This window comes from Mchenga conophoros, linkage group LG16, assembly GCF_057382185.1.
Source record: "Mchenga conophoros isolate Kocher_MC1m ecotype Shallow Benthic linkage group LG16, M_conophoros_male_GT1.1, whole genome shotgun sequence".
Lineage (NCBI taxonomy): Eukaryota > Metazoa > Chordata > Actinopteri > Cichliformes > Cichlidae > Mchenga > Mchenga conophoros.
Genome location: NC_140541.1, coordinates 19,140,408 through 19,160,460, shown reverse-complemented (window position 1 = coordinate 19,160,460; position 20,053 = coordinate 19,140,408). Strand labels below are relative to the sequence as shown.

Below are 20,053 nucleotides of genomic sequence, written 5' to 3'. Positions count from 1 at the left end.
GGTCTCATCTTGGTCATATCCCACATACATGTACACTCTCTGGCCACTTTATTAGGTACACCTTGCTAATATTGGACCCTATTTTGACTTCAGATCCAACAAGATGTTGAAAACAGTCCTCGGAGATTATGGTCCATATTGACATGATAATATCGCACACTTTCTGCAGATTTGTCAGCTGCACATCCATAATGTGATTCTCACATTGCAACACATGCCAAAGGACTGTGGAGGCCATTTGAGTGCAGTGAACTGTCCCGTTCAAGAAACTAGTGTGAGATAATTTAAACTGTGCAACATGGTGCGCTATACTGCTGTAAGCAGCCATCAGAACATTGATTCACTGAAACTGTCATGGTCCGTGGAAGTGTCTGGGGATTTTCCAGCCTGAGTTAGTGTGTTTCCTGCGCGGAGGTGGTGTCCCACTTGTGTCGTTTCCACGACTAATCAGCAGGTTCTTTAGGTCAGCGCTGTCTGAATGAAACCCTTTCAAAAAATTTGGACCAGCTTGCTGGTGACAGGAGACACCGAGAATGTGTACAGTGTCAGGTTTATTTAAAGCTGACTTATGTGTTCCTTATTTTTCTCATATACAGTTACAGTAGTGTGTGTGCTCGTACAGTTTCAAATGTTTTTAGCCTCTGTCACAACTTCACTGCAGCAGAGGAACATTTGTTATGATTTGGGGGCGTCAAAGCAGCTTTGCGACTGTGTTACGTAGAGACAGTTTCCTGTGTCACGTTTGAATTGTAAGCTTTTCCTTCCTCACAGACTAGTCATAGCTCATGGTTGTTGTTTATTTGTTTGTTTTATGTTTAATTTTACGTGACATTAGTATTTGGGCTTTCTGGCTCCATGATGGATAGATTAGTAGGCCTGTGAAATTGTCCAAAAAATGAGTAAGCTGGTTATTGAATTGTAATTGAAACTCTTAGCCTCATGGCCCTGCAGATGTTTGCACCACCATTGTAACATCAGTCTTCGGGGCGTTATTGTCTCGTTGACTGGCGCTTCAGTGCGCACTGGAGAGCGCAGCGCTTCTTGCGCCCCCAGCAGTCTCTCCCCGGGACAACACTTGGCTGTGAACCTGTCCCGCCTGCCTCACATATCGCAGACAAGCTGCTGCTCCTGCGGCGGCGTTCCTCCAACACTCCAACCGACGACTCGGTGGTTTCGTTATGGACGTGCAGACTCTGAGCGAAGCAGCGCGCCGCATTCCCCAAATGGCGGAGTGAGTGAGGATGCGATTCCCCAGTTCCATCTTTGTGTCGGTGTCTCTGTTCACGGCCGAGACCACGGCAGCGCTGTACCTCAGCTCCACGTACCGCTCCGCCGGAGACCAGATCTGGCAGGGGCTCACGCTCCTCTTCACGCTCGTACCGTCCGTGCTCGTGCAGCTCACCCTCACCTTCATCCACCGGGACCTGAGCAGAGACAGACCGCTCATTCTGCTGTTGCACATCTTGCAGCTCGGTCCCATCGTCAGGTCAGTGCTGACATGTTTACCTCCGTTTGTCAAACAGGAGCTTGGATCCCATTGTATCCACAGTGTCCACTGTGTTCTGCCGAGGGCATGTCTCTTACCTCCCACAGGTGTCGTGCCCACGGATGTTTTTTTTCCTCTTAAAAACATGCCAGGCCTGCCAGCGCATAAGCTGCTTACAGATGGTGCGATGAATGCATTGCGCACATGCTGTTGTTTTCATTTTCTCTCGCCTTTTGTCTGGTTGGCTCCATACATACTGGCGCATGATGTGCTGTATGTCCGTGTTGTTCAGCTCGGAAGCAAAAGGCTGATCAATGTTGCCACTGTTGATCGATATATGTTACATATATACACAGCTGGCAGGCTGCTGAGCCAAAGCACTTACAGTACAATAAGGTCTTCTACCAGTTTGATCACCTTCAGCCATGATCGTTCGGGCAAAGCTGATTTATGACTGTTCTGACTGAAAGGACATTAAATCATCGTTATGAAGCCTAACTGGAGTCGCTCCACACTCACGGAGAAACCTTTAAATCATAATAGGCCCGGTCTTCCTCTTTGTATAAGCCTGAGCCCAATCCTGTACATAGAAAGCATCCCTGCTGTACACACAGAGATGAAACTGCTATCAAACATACAAACAGCAGGAAATCTGACTCTGGTAAACTCATTAAAACCCACTCATGGTTTGCAGTTGGTTGATTAATTCATTTCCAGATGGACAGAAGAGTGATTTACAGACTATGTGTGTGATTCAGTGATGAAATGGGAAGACTTGCTCTTGTCTTAGTTCAAAGTTGGTTATGTTATGGGTTGGTACATTTCTCTTTTAAGATCGGTTATTTGAGCAGTTGATTAAACTCATGGGTGTTTTTCTAATCTTCCTCATTCAATTCAAGCTTTTGCTATTTTCCAAAATTAATAGACCATATTAATAACAACTGTGACAGGCAATCCTGACAATCTAAACAACCAGTATTTGCAGCCACACATACGGTAATTATGCCTCCTCATGATTCAGCTCGTGAATAGAGTCGTACTGAGCAGCACAGCCTCCCTACCCTCCCGACTGCATTCAAATGATTACTGTTCAGACCTCTACATCCTTCCTCGGTGAAGACCAGATCTAAGAATAGCACATGTCACTGCTGGCTCCTTATCTCTGACAGCAGACCGGGGAATGTCTCTCTCTTTCTCTGCTGCAGACAGCACAGCAGCACTTCCTCCTCTTGACTTCCCAAAACAACACCTCTGATATTTTGATGTGTGTCACCATCAGAGAAAGTATTCAAATCTCTCACAAGTCTGCGTTGGGTGTAATCATTTCTTCTGTTGTCGCCCTAAAGAGAAGTGCTCTTTAATCTATTTAACACTAAAGTGTTGCTGAAGAGTAGTTTGTCAAAATAACAGAAGTCTACTTCCGCCTTTTCTGCAACTCGAAATAATTTAAAGCTCATGTACAACTTAAACAAGTGCAAAAGCTTCAAAAAATTGCATAGATGTGGGATTTTTAAATGGGCGTATGCAAAATTATTAAACAAATTATCCTTAAGATGTATTTAAACCTCCAATAACATTTTTTTTAAATACTCGTGACTCTGCAGTAATGTTACAGGTCAAAAATCTAAATGTTGCTAGATGAATGGGAACAGAGGCCTCATAGGCTAAAGGGACAAATACGCAGAGCTGATCTGGGAGTGAAATGACCTTTTAACTCTTGAAAGCTTATTTGGAGAAATCTTGTTTTTTTCTTTTGTGAAGTGAGCAGTTTCTGTGGTATTTCAGGCCTGCTTGTAGAGCAAAATGACTGGATGTGCATCAGAAGTCTTTATAAAGTGACGTGTCCCAACCTGCCATCGGGGATATAAAAATAGTGGTTATAACTGCTATATTTCGTAGCAAGAAACGTGAAATAACCAAGTGAACTGGGTCACTTGTAATATGAATCCAAAGCAGATGTTTTCCTCGCGAGCTGGTGGAGACCAAAGACGAGCAAAAGAGAGCAAATGCTGATTTCAAATACACACGAGTGACTGAAGCATATGACTATCATTCTGCCAGCAGTTCATCATATGACCTGGAGTGTTGTAAACAGCTGTTTACATGATCCTGTTACATAAGTTCATGAGTTTTGTCAGCTAAAGGATCCTGTTCTACGACGTCTTTAAGCTGTTCTACAGGATTCAGATCTGGTAGCTTGACAGACATTTTACTAAACTCATCATGATGTTCATAATGAATCCAGGTTGCTTTTGCTCTGTGACAGGCTGGGAGCAGCCATAAAAACATGCTGAACTCTAAAGGGCTGCACATGTCCAGTAATAACACTAAAATAGGCTGTGGCATTGAAACAATTGCTAATTTATATTAATGAGCCCAAAGTGTGCCAAGATGACAAGACAACACCACCCCTCCCCCAACAGAAAAGCCACAGCTTTTTTGTATTCAGCTGACATCTTCAGCTTCAGTCTCAGGATCGGACTCATTTTTCACTGCAAGATGCTGTTCTGCTCAGCAGTTAAGAGTGGTTATCTAAGTCACCGTAACCTTTTTCTTATCTCCATCCAGCCCGACCGTTTTGGCATCACCGTCTGCAGCACTGCTGCTGACACGATGGGTTTTTTGGTTGTTTTTTACTCAGATGTCTCTGAGTAAACTCTAGAGACATCTGCGGTGAAAATCCCAGGAGAGTTACAGTTTTAAAAATAGTGAAATCGAGCCATCTGGCGCTGTGATCACATTTTTTTCACAATTCTGTTGTTTAATGAAAACATCTGCAGGATTTTGCATCACCAGTAGTCGAATAGTTACATGGGATTGCAGGTGTTCAGGTATTCCCGACAACATGCTTTGCTCTGCAGAGACAGAGCGCGAGACTGATATTCACCCTTGAATGACGTCGTTTATTTTTACTAACTCAGTGAGGCGTTCACTAAGCACGTCTGTTCAGTGTAAGTCATGCTGATAAACGGTGTGTCCCTGAGCACTCCTGTGGCTAAATCCTTGGGACTTGCTGTTTACCAGCTGTGCATCAGCACTGCTTGACAAGGACAACGCTGCCTCAACCTTTGGCGCTTTGCCCGCTCTATGCACCTCAGTGTTTTTAGAGTCGCACTTGCCAATACATGACTCTGTCCTGTCATTGAGGCCTCATTTGACACAGATAATGGATAGCCAAATGAGGATCATATGAAAATTACCCCTGGCTCTTTGGGCTTCTGTAGCTGCTCATAATTCTGAGCAACAAGCATTGAATTAATATGCAGAATAAGCTATATGTATTCTTCAGCTATACTTATTATAAACAGTAATAAACTTTATGTTACATCAAATTTAAGCTCTGCATAATAGCATTTTTCCTGTAAAGTACAACCTCACATAAACTCACAAGACTACATAATCAGCAAGCAGAGAAATGGACTAAATCGGCCTTAGAAGGAAAATGAGTCCTTTCCTTAAAGAGCTGTTATGGCCATTAAAAGATAAGCACAGTTCATTTGCCTTATGCTGGTCAGTGTTTCTAAATTAAATAAAGAGAACTACCTTTACAACACTGTGCTGAATTATTAGATTAGAGGGTTGTTAATGAGACAGTACAATATATCCAACTTTCATCAGGTGGATGAAATCCGATGCACACGCTCATCTCCTCTCCTGTTTCAGGTGTCTGGAGGCCTTCTGCATCTACGGCAGCGTGGGCCGCGTGGAGGAGCCTTATGTCAGCATCACGAGAAAGAAGCAGATGCCCCGCAGGGGTCAGGCAGAGGAGGTGGAGCGGCAGGTTGGGCAGGCAGAGGGGAAACTGTTTACGCACCGAGCGGCCTTTGCCCGCACCTCTGTCATTCAGGCCTTCCTGGGATCAGCCCCCCAGCTCACGCTGCAGCTCTACATCTGCGTCCTGCAACAAGGGGTGTCCATCGGAAGAGGTGAGGGGAGCACGTATGACGTAAGCGTGTGTTTGTGTGGGACCGGACAGTTTTATGGATCATCCACCCATCCGGCTCTGCTAAGAGTCCGTCACAGGTCCTCTACAATGTGGGCTGATCAGCTAAGTGCGATATTGGAAATGAGAGAATGGATGTTTTCATGAGTCAAAGTGGTGTTATGTAACCGCCTCTCTGATACTAAAGATGGAAAATGGTGATTCTGTTTGCCAACAGGGAGCCAGGCTGTGTGTGTTTCTGTGTATGTGGAGTGGGGGGGTGAGCAGGTCTATTCCTGAGTATTCCTGGGAGAAATCGAGTAAAGGGTTCAAACAGTCAAACTAGGACATCTGGTCTTTGAATTGGGTCAAAATAAAAGATTTTATAAATATCTCAGTCTTATTTTGTGTCATAGCCCGAACATGAAAATCTTAAATTACATATTTTAAATCTGTCCTAAAATAATGGTCCCATATTGCTATAGTCATTTATACTCATACCGCCAATTTAAGATCCCATCTTTATTTTCTTGCGAGTGTAAATTGTTCACTTACATGGAAAGCACAAACAGCTTTTTGTTTTGTTTTTTAAAATCTTTCTGAAATCGATCTGTGAACACATGAAGAAACAACCGTCTAACTTCACTCATAATTTGTATATAAACCAACTAAAGTAACTGAAGTGTTGTTACGACCCCCTCTGCTAGGCGACAGGAGGGGAGAAACATACACCAGCCCTCTCACAAAATCTGAGTAAATAAGGGGTTTTAGAACAGAAAAGAACAGGCAAGAGTAAAAGCTTAGGGTTAACTAAGGCAAGCCAGCATCACAAAACTCTAATGAAACTAAGTTCAGCTGTATACCAGGTTTAAACAAAGAGCAACACAGCAAACAGGTTTAACAAACAAGCTTCACATGCAAAGCAGACGAGGAGGCCACTGCATGTTCACCTCAGAGCAGCAGTTCACCATAGTGTGAAGGATCTTCAGCCTTTTATACTCCCCGGTGCAGACAATCAGCCAGTCAATTGGTCATGGAGTGGTCATGGGATCTCCAGGCAGCCAATCGTCCGCGAGGTCTGGCACACTGTGATCTGCATAAGCACAAAAGGGTAGTCTCACTCTCTCCAAGGCCCAGGGCCGTAACAAGTGTTAAATGCGATGTTAATGGCTCAGCATGTGTAAAATATTTTATGAAAGAAAACTAGTTTGTATAAAATTATGTTGCATGTAATTAAACTGTGATATGTTGTTCTTCTTTTAACCTTTTTGGGTTTATAAATAGAGAAATAACCTAAAACTTTAGGCCTGTATGTATTTAGAGGCCTATCTCTGCTTTGTGCCTTGTTACTTTAATACTGTGTACCTAGGGGAGAAAGCTTTAACTACACCTTCAGTCTGCTTTTGATTTGTTTCAATTAGCAATCTCTAATCACAGATTAGTTTCACGTGCAGAAAATGCCAAGTTAATGGTATCATGTCTGTGAAGGTTCATCCACTTCTCCCTGTGATTCAGTCTATCCTGTAATAAACTAAAAATGTCAGCCTTATTACTGTTCTCGAATATTACAGAAAACATAGTAATTTTGACAGCAGAAATTTAAACTCATACCAAGCTTCTTTTATATGCACAGGACGTCTGTTTTCTTCCAGCTGTGAAATGAGTCTGCAGTGGCCTGTCATATCTGTCTTTGAGTGAGACGTTCTGTCAGTGCTCCAACGTCACTGCAGTGATAACACTGTGTGACAGCTTTCATAGTCATCAGTGGATATTTTCTTATTTTCATTCTCTGTAAACCCTGGAGACAGTTGTTAGAAAATCCCAGTAGATTAGCGGTTTCTGAAAAACGAACGCAAACATCCTTCTTCTCCATTCTGATGCTTAGTTTAACTTCAGCAGGTTGCTTTGATCGTGTACGAATGCCTAAATTGAGTTGCTGCATGCGACAGCTGAACTATGGACACGCGCACACATACACTTAGACTTACACTGATAGGCACTCACTCATCCCCCCTCCCTTTCCAACGCCTTCGATGCTTGTTTCCTGCGAGGGAACACGGCGGGTCTGTGTGCCGCGCTGGAATGGTAGCGCTGTGCAGGGCGGCTGCTGTGTTCGCTTCGGATTACTCCTCACCCCCCACCCACCCCTGTGGCTTGTCATGTCTTCACAATGTTGTGCTGTGGACATTTATGTGCTTTTTTGTGCAGAGGAGTTTTTTTGTTTCCTGTTCTCATGCTGTCCTACCATGGAAGCATAGCATGAGTTGGGGTCTCTTTTTTTCCTCTTGTACTTTCCCCATTGTAGTGTACATTTCAATGTTTTTTCTCTGATTCTACCAATCTCCGACCTGTATGTTTGCATGTAATGTTTGTGCTATATGTGTAAGGTCGGGGGGGGGGGGGGGGGGGGGGGGGTCCCATTTCACTGCAGGGCAACCTGCATGTGACGAATAAAGCTTTGATTGATTGATTGATTGATTGAGATATTTATCTTAATTACCAGTTAAGCAGATGTACCTTACAAAGTAGATGGTGAGTTTAAAGCTCTATTATCATATTTTTTCTCTCAGAAATCTGGCAACGCAGTACTTCATGTACACACTCACCTTGGTAGAAGAGTTTTTCAGGAACGAAGCAGTGTTTACATGGAATGAGCTGCAAAGTATCCTAAACTGGAGACGTGCTTTCACTGATTTATAGGCAGATTTGTTTGTTTTATTTTTTCCAACTTTTTTAAAAAAAATGACTCTGTCTCTATCTGCATGTCAGGCACACTGATGGTGATCTCCCTCCTGTCCATTGTGTATGGAGCCCTGCGCTGCAACATATTGGCCATCAAGATCAAATATGATGACTATGAAGTGGACGTCCGGCCTATGGCTTATGTTTGCATATTCCTGTGGCGAAGCTTTGAGATCGCCACTCGCGTTGTGGTTTTGGTCCTGTTCAGTTCGGTGCTCCAGCTTTGGATCCTGCCCGTGGTTCTGCTGAACTTCCTCGTTTTCTTCCTCTACCCCTGGATCCTGTTCTGGCAGAGCCACTCCCCTTTCCCTGAGAATATAGAAAAAACTCTGACCAGAGTGGGAACCACCATCGTGCTTTGCATGCTCACGTTCCTCTACGCTGGCATCAACATGTTCTGCTGGTCTGCCGTGCAGGTGAAACTCAGTGACCCAGACCTCATCAACAAGTCCCAGAACTGGTATCGCATGGCCGTGTACTACATGTTGCGTTTTGTGGAAAATGCCTCGCTGCTCTTGCTCTGGTACATCTATAAAACAGACATCTACAAGTTCATCTGTGCCCCGCTGCTGGTGCTGCAGCTGCTGGTAGCCTACGCCATCGCCATCTTTTTCATGCTGGTCTTCTACCAATTCTGCCACCCATGTCGGAGGCTCTTCTCCTCCAGCATGACCCAGGGCCTTTGGGATTGCTCCTCACTTCTCTGCCTGATGTGCAGCTCTGGCTCTCCACAGAACCGGCCCATGAGGAAGGAGGCCCCGACCCCATCTGCGCCAAAAGAGCCAGCCACACAGCGGCCCCACGACACAGCCAGCGACAGCACAGACGACATGCCTAACGACACGACGTATGACATGCTCAATGACACCACCTTCGACACGCCGAACGAAATGGACAGCAACATAGGAGGTGGAATAAATGGCGACATTAGACACGGTGTACCCTGCACCGTTTAACGCATCAGAATTATTCTTACGTGCCATTAAGAGGACATTATCTAACCTTCTTTAATCTTTTTAAGTGCCACATGGATCCCTCATACATCCATTGCAATTCTACATGAAGCAAATGTGTCCTTAACGTGAGAGCTATCCTTGCTGTAAACGCGCAGCCTGTCTTATCAGACTACATGCCAACAATTCATCCTGCAGCCTTTAAAACCAAGAAAAAACCCACAGGCACCATCACCTCACTCTCTTCTTTAGGTTCGGAGACCGTGTCCACGTATATGCTGCATTTACTGATCACAAGGAGCCAATGCATTTGAAGTGATTGTATTTAGTGTCTCTTTGGCATGGAGGCGTGCATGTGTGGAGCCTCAGACGAGGTGTAACTGGTTACTCTGCAGAGGAGGGGGAGAGCCGGCCCCGTGCTAGTTTTTTTGGCCACAATTATGCTTTTGTACTCCTTAATAAGAGCTTTAAGATTAATACGCGCTGCTTTCGTGATGTGCTCGTGTTTGATGATGAGATGTTAATCGCCACACGTTGTAAAAGAGCCTGTTCCATCGCCAGACATACTGTTACTGTAAAGCACGGACATTCCCAATGGCTTTTGCACGTTTACACAAAAAAAGAAAGGACTTTGGTGGTTTGGTTCATTTTTTGAGCAGCAGCAGCTGTAGTGATGTGCTTTGTTTGGATGTATTTGCATTTTCCTTTTCTTATTTTCGCCTATTATGTCTGTCAACTGTGTTTCTGTCTGTCTGTCTCTTTAGTTGGAAAATTTACACTGAGTGCACGCGAAACATTTACTGTATCTAACTGAAAAAGAGTCTGTGTTTTGAACTGTTAAAAGTATTTATTCTTATTTCAACCTTTAATGTACTAAGAAAGCAAGAGATAGAGAGAGAATGTGATTGTGGTTGTTTTTGCACTAACTACTTTTTGCAACGTGTCTGCAGAGAGATGATGACCTCGGGAATCACATGAATGCTTCTTATGTTTGTACAAATAAGAAAAGCACTGTTTAAGCCAAAAAAAATTAATATACACATCAAACATATAGAGACACAAAAGGAGGCACTGAAAATATGAAGTCGTACTTTAAAAAAAAAAGAAATTAAATTTATATTTATATGTGAATATTGTCTTGCATTATTTTGATCTGTCACGCAATGTGAATCTGTGCTGACCTCTAGTGGTTGATCAGTGAAACTGCCTGTTTTAGCAAATCCTCGTTTGCAGATGACTAGTGAATTTTGCTCTATCCTGACTTACTGAAGTGACCTGGGAGGGATCTGTGTGGCTAGTGGGATGCTCTAAATGCAAATTAAAGGCACCCACTGTTTACTTAATTATCTACTTTAGCAAAGGTGCATTGGCACACCCTTTATAAAAGACTTCTTTTCAGTGGGTTGGAGGTGGACACAGAGAAAATCAGGATATTTAATCAGAAATAAAAATAAATTTGACGTAAATGTTGAGAATAACTTGTGTTTCAGTTAAAAAGTGTGTGGCAGCATTGTGCACCAGCTGAAGATGAGACAGGGAGGACTGGCTAACACCAACATACAAAGAATTACAGTAATCCCATGGTAAAGATGTGGATTATGGTTTTAAAATTAGATTTCAACAATGTTTTTTTTTTTGTTTTTTTTAATCTTCACCAACTGTCTCACCTGAAAGAAGCTGGATTTCACCACTGCACTGATCTGACCATCCAGTCTAAAGCCGCTGTCCATCCTAAAACAAAAGTTTGTGACAGTAGGCTATCCATACTGTGCCATAGGGTAAGTCCCACTGGTGACATCAGAAACAAAAACAATCACCTCTTAAAATTTAAGACTTAGGCTTAAGATTTAGAGCCATGCAAGCTTTTAGTTTCTCAAGACACTCAATTCAAATTTGAATAAAGCAGTCATCCTTCCCAATAGCAGAGGCCCAAGTATTGAGCCCTGTGGAACCCCACATGACTAATATGAAAAGTTCTCTGAGCCAGGTACGCTCTGAATCACTCCAGAGCAGTGCCAGAAATGCATACACAATGCTCCAAGTGGTATACAAAAATATGCTACACTGAGTTGAAGGCAAGTTTAAGCAAATGTGGTGCTATGAAGAGACCAGAAACTAGAGTGAAAAACCAAGTACGCTGTACTCCAACACTGGTTAAATCCATCCTCTCATCCAAAGGTGTTGGCCTTCAGCTTCTTTATCAGTGCTCACGAAAACACACAGTGGAACATCTTTAAGGACTTTATTGGACAAAATTCAACAAAAACAGTCTTGAACTCAACAGTAATACAGAAGATCTTAAAAAAAAAAAAGAAAAGAAAAAAAATCCTGGTTACAGGGACTGACCATTAAATGCATCACAGGAAAAACACTGTTGTTTTGTCTAAACATTTCAATAACTTATTAAAATATTAATATAGACTAGTAGAAATACAGTATATTGTAGTGATTACTTAAACAGAGCTTCTCTAACATACAAAGCTTCTTATAGTCATAGTTCAGTTTCTATTAAGGGAACATAGTGAAGGAGACAAAGTTGCAAACATGCTAACATTTTCTAATTAGCAGCACAAAGCACAGTTGAGACTGAAGGAATGTCATCAATTAAAATTAAAAATTAAAATAGTTTTTCCTGAGGGATGAATATCAGTGCTAAATTTAATAAGAAACAATCCAATGAATGTTCAGATATTTCAGTCAAAAATACAAATGTAAACTTCCTGCTGCACACAAAGAGCAGTCATCTGTTTTTACACAACAGGAAAAAAAAATACAGTCAACATGTGGTACTTCTGGGCCAAAGAAAACACCTGAGCATGTTTGAAAAGTACTTTCCAAACAGGTCTGTTTGCAGATCATGACTCCAGTCCAGACCAAACAACATGTTGTCACTGTCAGACCTGCACGTATTCACAGGCTGCCAACTCACAAACCAAAACTGTTGTTCCTGCCTGCAAGGAGAAATAGATACTTGTAGGTCAGCGTCTATCAGAGGGTATATAATCAGAGGATCTTCAGTGTCATTCAAGCAAAGTTTGAGACATGACAGTGTTCGAAGATGGAGAGGTGGGCGCAGGGCTGTCACAGCGCCACAGCTACAGCAAACACACTGACCACACAGTACATGGTGCGGTTCTCCCACCTGACAGTACAGCTCCCTGAAAACCCACAGACAAGCAGAGGAAATTACTCCAAATCATACATGAAATACATGTTTTTATGATTCCATTTATAAACCAGTTTTGTGGGCAAGTTATTCAATAGATCAAAAAAAAAACAAAACTGACCAACAACCATGGCACCATGCATCAACATAAGGGAGGCAAATCTGGTCTGAGTGTTGGGGGGTGTTACAACCCACCTCTCATAAATTAATTAACCCGGTTTAATCCAAAATGTAACATCAGTGTCATATGTAAAATGCAAACACGGATATTAACTATTATTATTGTTATTTCCACAATTATAGCTCCAAGTTGGCAGCACAGTGGTGTGGTGGTTAGCACTGTTGCCTTATAGCAAGGAGGTCCTGGGTTTGAATTCACCCCCTCTCTGGGTGCTCTCTGAGCCTGTGTGGGTTCTCCAGCTTCTGTGTATGTTAGGTTAAATGGAGATTCTGCATTATAGCAAGAAAATGTGATTTATTCTAACATTTGAAAACAAAAAACAGAAAGGAGGTTTCTGGCACAACTTCACCAACTTCTAAGCTACATAGAGAAAAGAATAAAAGATCAGTCTCTCCAGTCTATTTAAGCCTAGTCCTTGACTAAAAACTTCTTTCAATGGCAATCATAATCAAAGTTTTCTAAGATTAGGCTTAATCCATGTGTGGGAAACTGAGCCTTTAACTTATCCTCTTCTCCATGAACCTTGGTCGTGGGTGAAGCAGTCCCAGAAACTTCTTTAGGAGCACTCCCTGTCGACAGGGACGTTTCAGTTTTAATGAAAGTCTGAAAAAATTAGAAGTCCAGTAACTGGTGACGAAGTCCAGAGTGTAGATCAAACAGTTAAGTTGTTCCATGTGCTGAAAATATTTTTTTGGAGTTTTAATTTCCTCCATGGGATTAATAATTACAAGAACACGTTTAGGTTTCATTATGATTTCATCTGCTTGCAGGCAGGTCTGTGCTGGTCCGGCCATCTACTTATATTTTTATTATAAGATCATTCCTCTATTTTATGCTGTGGGTGATTGAGTACCTCTGTATTTTGACTGTTGTGGTTATTTTTTGTTTGTTTTAAATCAGTAAAAAAAAAAAAATCACTAGATAAAACAGATTATTTTCTCCTCTTGGATGTGGAGGAGAAAAAGTGGCACATCACTCTAATGTGTTATCATTTGTGCCACTTCCAATTAAAAATATTGGATTTAAATGATTTTGAAATAATCTTTGTTTGTTTTTTTGAGTGTCTCACCATCAGTGGCTGTGTCCCAGTAGCAGGAGTTGGCTGTGTGGAGCCCAGCGCCGCTCTTCTGCATGATCGTACAGTTCACTGGGACAGATCAGAGAGCGGCTTTACAACAAACACATGCTTACCTTCACACACAAGCGCTACAAATAAGCTTGATGTCCTTGAAGCTCACGTTATCGAACACAGGGACTTGCTCACCTATGTATTTGAACGCCCGACCTTGTTTCACCAGGTGAGTGAGTGAATGCTCCACTATACTGGCCGTCCACTGGTTGACTTTACTCTGGTTATAATCTGTTCCACCGATGACGCCTTCAACGCACTGAGATTAAATCAGTAAACAGGAAGTCATCCATCCATCTGATTGCATTTAAAATACTGTTTATTATGAATGTTTCCAAAGATTAGAGAACATACCTCTTTTACCGAGACACTGATCTCATCGGGATTAAAGCCGACCTGCAGGATCAGTTTTAAAAGAAGCACAAAGAGGATCCGGATTATTCCATGAATGTTCAATCACTGCCTCCACCTGAATCCCTCAACATCAACAGATTTTGTGTGCGGTCATTTTCGTATATTTAATCAAGTGATGCGAAATCTGATGTTCATGCTACAAAAATAGTCCTCATTACAGGTCCTTGAAGTACACAGGGCAGGCTGAAATTTGGCCCTTTTTAATTCATCATATTTTTCCCAGTACACGAGATTAAAAACAAGTGAGAATTTCAAACCAAAATCTGTTTTACAGGCAACTTTGACACCAATATCATAGGATACGTCATAGTTTCAACTGCACAAATGAACTCCTATGACACAGAGGAACAGAGACGTGCATTTGTATCCTGGATGTTTTATTTGTTTTCTGACAATTCACTGGCGAAAACTTCAAAAAGTACATTTTGATTAAACCTGGTGATGTCATAGGCGGCTGGTTTAAAAAGAAAGTTAAAGACTTCATTTTAATCTGAGTAAAAATAATCTGAACTGGAAATCATCCTAAATAAATCACATAAAAATCCAAGTCCATGTTTCATTTGTTTTGTTTTTAAATGCACGCTTCGGTAATTTTATATGCGTGTGTATTTTCTCTAAAATAACGTGCCCATAAACGCACCACTGAACTCTCATTAAGGTCGACATTCTGCTTTGAAATTAAAGTTGCATGAATTACATTTTTGAATCACAGTTAAACTAAGTATTACTAAATGAGTCAGCTTGCCCTCACCTCTGCAAGTAACTAATAACCATTTTATTTTATTTTTAATGAGAGCAGGAAGTTCTTGTCCTACTGCGCTTCCTGTTTGTATAGCAGAGGATTTATTGCTTTGTATAATGGAGATTTGAGACCAAACCACAGAAGTGTCCAACTCCAGGCCTCAAAGACCAGTGTCCTGCAGGTTTTAGATATCAATGATTTATTCATTACCAGCCACTAAAGAATTTCGAGACATGTTGAGGAGGAAATTTAGTCATTTAAATCAGCTGTGTTGGATCAAGGACAAATCTAACACCTGCAGGACACCGGCCCTTGAGGCCTGGAGTTGGACACCCCTGAAGGCTTTTCTCATTTCTCCAATTTGTGCCTCCTCGTCTCCTATCCCTGTGACCTGGAAAGCAATGTCAGTGCACCACAATGAAGGATGTTTGCATCAGGAGGATAGAGAAAGCTGTATTATTTGTTATTAATATTAATATCAGATGATTAACTGCATGATCACATTTTCCCTTCATTGTATTTGAGGCTGGGTTAAATTAAAACAAATGTTATCGCCTTAAATAAATCTGATAACAGGACCACACCTAGCTAACAGGCTAAGCTAGCAGCTAGGTAATTTAGCTGTAAGTTTACTGCTGGCTGCGGACCTTTGGATGAACTTCGCTCATAAAGAAAGCCGTACCTCCTCTCCAGAGTTATACTCCTCCATCGCTGCCGTCACAGATAACACTGCTGCCTGCCCTCTTTGTGGTCTCCGGTGTGTCGGCTGTTATTGTTCCTGTTCACTTCCTCTTGTTCGCGGATGACGAGCGACGAGAAGAGCTGGACCCGCAGCCTGAAGCGGGACTCTGTTTTCTCTGTATCGCCTCTCAGTGGCTCAGTTCAGACATTACAAAAGCGTTTTAGCACAGAAGCGCCACACAGAAAGAAATATACTGAGAAACACAAGAGGAGAAAACATTTGTGAAACCTTTAGGATGACTAAGATTCATCAAATATGTTAGAAAAATGACTATACTTATTATATTACTATTCTTTTTTGGGGGGATAAACATGGTCAGCAACAACACTCAGGTAAGCTGTGGTGTTTAAATGATGCTCCGGTCCAAAGGGCTGAAAATATCCCACACACCATTACACATTTCACTCTCTACTCACGTCCTCTGATGCAAACAAGCTGCCAAATGTTGCCCATAAATGAAGTGAAATGGATTTAAACAGCATTTATAAAGGATGACTGGCAGGAAGCCCTGGTCAAACCTATCTCTACATTTAATAGACTGAGAGAGACTCAGTATAAGATTTGTTATGGACTACACATCACTGTTGTTTTGCACAAGACAAATCTCTCTCTCTCTCTCTCATCTGTGCATTAAGTGCCATTCTGATAGGGAGGAAGCATCAATTGATTTCCAAGTTCTGGACAATGATTTCCAAAGAACATAATGAGATATTTAAAATAAAGATAAAATGTTAAAATCCTGGCGTTTTCCTCTTAAGCCTCCCCTCCCCAACCACAGCGCATTAAAGCCTTCTGGAGAAGTTCCTTGTAATTGCCAGAAAGTGTATTTTACACAGTTGGATCAATGCTTCTGAGCCAAGTGTTACCCTTTGTTACCGGGAATGAAAAGACTACACACAACTTTGTTTTGTGTGTGTGTGTTAAACTGTTTGGTGTTCATTGATAAAACTTAAGAACAAGTATTGGGGGAGAAACAAAGAAGATTGCACAAAAGCCAAATGATCTAATTGATTAGAACAATTATTAGACTGATCATTTTTTACTTTTACATATAGGATTTTGCTGTAGCCTACTTGTAAAACAATCATACTGCATTATTTTCATTTGCTTAATGGTATGATGGCTAAGCATCCATCCATTATCTTCCTCTTATCTGACCTTGGGTCATTTTTTGCAGCAGGGTAAACAGGATGTTGTTGACGCCCTTCTTCAGCAACACTTTCCAGTTCCTCCTGCAGGATTCCGAGGGGTTCCAGTGCCAGATGAGATAAATGACCTTCCCAGTCGGTTCTAGATCTAACCCAGAGTTTCTTTCAGGTTGGGCAAATATCTGAAAAACCTCCAGAGGGAACCACCTCAAGCAGCTCCTTCTGAGCCAAATGAGCAGCGACTCTACTCGGCGCCATCTCTAAGGCTGAGCCTAGCAATGAAGGCTGGGCTGTGGGTAAAGGTGGGTGTCTGACCCCCAGCTTCACAGACTGGCAAAAAGCATTTGTTAATTTTTTCAGATTTGTTGCAACATTTTTAATTTGATTAAATTATTATTCAGTCATATCTCTAACCCTTCAAATGATCCCAGTAGGTGTTCTGTTTTTTTAACGAGTTACTATATTAAAGAGTTCACTTCCATTTTGCGGCTGATTGCTCAGTGTGTTGAACAAAAACAGACAAATACAGCTGCTTGGTGTGTGGATGGATGAGTCAGATTGTGTTTGACATTTTAAATGTAACCAGAAATCCTTTTTATTTCAGACTCCTGCACTGTTTACCAAAAGGTGTGCGGCACACAGACATAAACAAGTTGTGTGCCTTGTTAATATTGATTTGTGTGTTTTATCCAAAGATAATCAACCCTCCCAGTCCTTCGTGAGACTAGTAAATAAACAGTCACTCTACAGCAGGCATCTCCTGCGGCCATTACCACAGAAATACAGACTCCCAGAGGATGCCAGCAGGGAAATCCATAATACATAATGTAGCAGTGACAAGTGGGAGTTTCCTTCAGCCTAGATCTGCACTGCAGTGTGCGCTTTATGAACCGACTTGCCCTTTAAAGTTTAATTTATACGGACAATAAGAAGAAAAAGAATGAATGTCGCATTGTCAGAAAAGAGCCATTTCTCTCTGTCTCTCTTTCTCTCTGGCTCTCTCATTCACACACACACACACACACACACACACACACCACGCCCCCTCCTGTCGGGAACACCCTGGCTGTGGATCTCTGCCTTCAGACGGTGCTGAGGCGCACCGACAGGCTCTCACACGGTTCATGATTCTCGGGCTGACTCCGCAGCCGGCCGTGCTCACCCCCCTCCGGACCCTCACCGTGAAAGGCGAGCACACCAGGTAAGACACCGCCGCTCTGCAGGTCAGCCGGCAGCGCTCCGGGACGCTGAAACACCGGCGCGTTGCATACGGCACATATGGTCAGCAGTGCAGCTTGTTCGCAGTTCCTGATGTTTTATTTGTGCCTTTTCCTTGTTTTGCGGGGACGAAAGAGGAGGGGAGGGGGCTCTCTCCGTCCACCATCACGACCACGACCTCAGAGGACTCAGCACACATCAGTGGGTCCAGACAGCCCCGCTTCTTACCTAAAGTTAGGCGCGTTTGGGCAGGTGCATTGCAGCAGAAAGCTGGTATTTCCCTTCTTGCCTCCGCTGATTTCGACGGTAGATTTACCTGTTCGTTAATTTAATAACCTGTTGAGAATGTGTTGCACTGCTGAACTTGTTCCAGCAGACCGAAGAGCTGTTAAAGATGATGTGAAACATAAATAAAGCACAAACAATGCGTGTTTAGATCAAGTGATCTGAGCTGGGTTTGATGTGACAAGAAGTGACCGTGTAACAAGGCTGTTTCATCCTATTCTTATAATAAACCGAGTTTTAGCCTAATTAGTGATGACCTTGTCCGCGGAGTCACCAGGATATCCCACCAGGTCTTTTCATGGGGATTTCACCGTAAAGGTGACAGGCGCACAGCAGTGGCCTCGGGATGCTGCTGAATGTATGGAGGCTGGGCTGGTTGTGTGACACAGTGCTCATTGTACTCTGGCTGCGCTGATAAAGAAACAGGCTGACCTCATTCTGCTGTTCAGAGGTGGGTTTTGCTTCAGATGAGCAGAGGTGCATGTGGGTGATTCAGAAATGAGAAGTTCTTCTTCCATTTGGTGGTTGAAATGTTGTCAGCTGCAGGATGTAAAAAAAACCTCTGCTCAGCTACCAACAGGAAAACATGATGTATGCAGGATTTATTTATTAATATTTTATGCTTGGTTGGCTTTCCATCAATTTGGGGCCTCAGCCGTGGAGAATAAGTAATCATCGGTGACTCAAATGCATATTTGTGTGTTTTTGTTTCGGGATACAAAATGACAGAAAATTGAGGAAAAAGTGGCAAAAAGGATGTTTTCTGATTGCCTTGTTTTGTCTGAATCAACAGCGTAATAGTGAGCTTTCACTCAAGAATAGTTCATTTTTTCATCAGTGATTTAGGCTCCAGAGTGAATTATTTGTTTGTAGATGGGTTTTTTTTTTTTAAGTGCTAAATAATTTTTGATTTAGAGAGGATGAAGTTGAATACTTTTTGAAATATCCAAGCAACAAGAAATCACCTAATGATATTTACACAACTGGTGAAAAAAACCCTTTTAATTTCTTTCTCATGTAATCAAAATAACAGTTTTTTCTTTCTTTTTCTTTTTTAATTTGTCACTTGTTTGAATTTGCAATATTTGATTTAAAAAAAAAAATATTTGAAGCACCGATTGAAATGAGGAGCAAGTTTGCTCCTTAGGTCAGACATGTGGGCTGATCCATAATTAAATTGTATTTACTTTTCTTATTTGGCCTCAAGTGTTACATCTTAACAGCCAGTATAATGTGAAAATAGAAAAGCCCAATTCAACTTTCCCAAGTGGCTCTTAGACCTCAGACAGGGTTGGCTGCTGTCCAGAGTGGCTACTTAACACTGACAAAGTAGATTCAGACGAGAACTGGCAACGTTTTCATCTGTCAGCCCCGTCCACTGAGTAGATTTAAACAACACTGCTGAGCTAATGAGCTCATATATTGCATAATTTTTATTATGAACCCCTAAAGGCCAATGTGAAAGATCCAAAATGTACACTGCTGTTTCCTTCATAAACAACAAGCCATTGCAGTGTAAGAAATTATCCTGCCGTACTGTAATTTGTCATACTGACGCTTCCCTAAATTGGTTCATTCGGCTCCTCTAAGCAATAGGTGCGGTTATCATTTGAGGCTGTTGTATCGTAGTCTCGAGCAGGGTACCTCGGTGATGATAACCGAACCTTCATGCAGCACACCCGCTGTGGGGGTTGTGAGGGGAACAAATGGGCAAATAAAGAATGAGAGAAGCAAGCGAATGTAGGGATTCCCTGATGTCTTAACACAAAGGCAGGGGAGCTCATCCAGTAGTGCAGAAAGAATCCCTGGGTATTGCAGTCACACAGCATTAGAGGTCTCCGGGATCTGCCGGCACAGGATAGAGGAGTGTGTGCGTGCATTTGTATGTGTGCACATACATTTGCTCGTACATGCATTCTTGTGAC

At 42.2% G+C, this 20,053-nt stretch overlaps 3 protein-coding genes across 5 annotated transcripts in view; 2 read left to right on the top strand and 1 right to left on the bottom strand.

Annotated features, from left to right (window-relative positions):
• Positions 1-1,068: 1,068 nt before the first annotated feature.
• On the top strand, positions 1,069-10,234 carry xk (X-linked Kx blood group (McLeod syndrome)). The gene is made up of 3 exons (XM_085249006.1): positions 1,069-1,486; positions 5,150-5,412; positions 8,178-10,234. The coding sequence occupies exons 1-3, from the start codon at positions 1,242-1,244 to the stop codon at positions 9,104-9,106; spliced, it is 1,437 nt and encodes a 478-aa protein (XP_085105132.1). The 5' UTR covers positions 1,069-1,241; the 3' UTR covers positions 9,107-10,234.
• Positions 10,235-11,331: 1,097 nt separating this feature from the next.
• On the bottom strand, positions 11,332-15,604 carry LOC146556611 (dynein light chain Tctex-type 3-like). Its single transcript, XM_085249007.1, has 5 exons — positions 15,418-15,604; positions 13,934-13,975; positions 13,715-13,838; positions 13,520-13,597; positions 11,332-12,261 (listed from the first exon to the last, which is right to left on the bottom strand). Exons 1-5 carry the CDS (start codon positions 15,442-15,444, stop codon positions 12,185-12,187), a joined length of 348 nt encoding a protein of 115 aa, XP_085105133.1. The 5' UTR covers positions 15,445-15,604; the 3' UTR covers positions 11,332-12,184.
• Positions 15,605-17,679: 2,075 nt separating this feature from the next.
• Positions 17,680-20,053, top strand: part of sytl5 (synaptotagmin-like 5) — a 45,597-nt gene continuing 43,223 nt past the window's right edge. For all 3 annotated transcript variants that reach the window (XM_085249722.1, XM_085249723.1, XM_085249721.1), the window contains exon 1: positions 17,680-17,826. The gene's annotated coding sequence lies outside the window, so the exon portion shown is untranslated. The remainder of the gene's footprint in view (positions 17,827-20,053) is intronic.

Excerpts from the sequence above, each read along its gene's own strand:
- xk (XM_085249006.1), top strand. The coding sequence starts at position 1,242 with ATGCGATTCCCCAGTTCCATCTTTGTGTCGGTGTCTCTGTTCACGGCC. Across the intron at positions 1,487-5,149 it reads CAGCTCGGTCCCATCGTCAG|GTGTCTGGAGGCCTTCTGCA; the intron begins GTCAGTGCTGAC and ends CTCCTGTTTCAG. Across the intron at positions 5,413-8,177 it reads AGGGGTGTCCATCGGAAGAG|GCACACTGATGGTGATCTCC; the intron begins GTGAGGGGAGCA and ends TCTGCATGTCAG.
- LOC146556611 (XM_085249007.1), bottom strand. The coding sequence starts at position 15,444 with ATGGAGGAGTATAACTCTGGAGAGGAG. Across the intron at positions 13,839-13,933 it reads TCAGTGTCTCGGTAAAAGAG|TGCGTTGAAGGCGTCATCGG; the intron begins GTATGTTCTCTA and ends ATTTAATCTCAG. Across the intron at positions 13,598-13,714 it reads TCGGGCGTTCAAATACATAG|TGAACTGTACGATCATGCAG; the intron begins GTGAGCAAGTCC and ends GATCTGTCCCAG.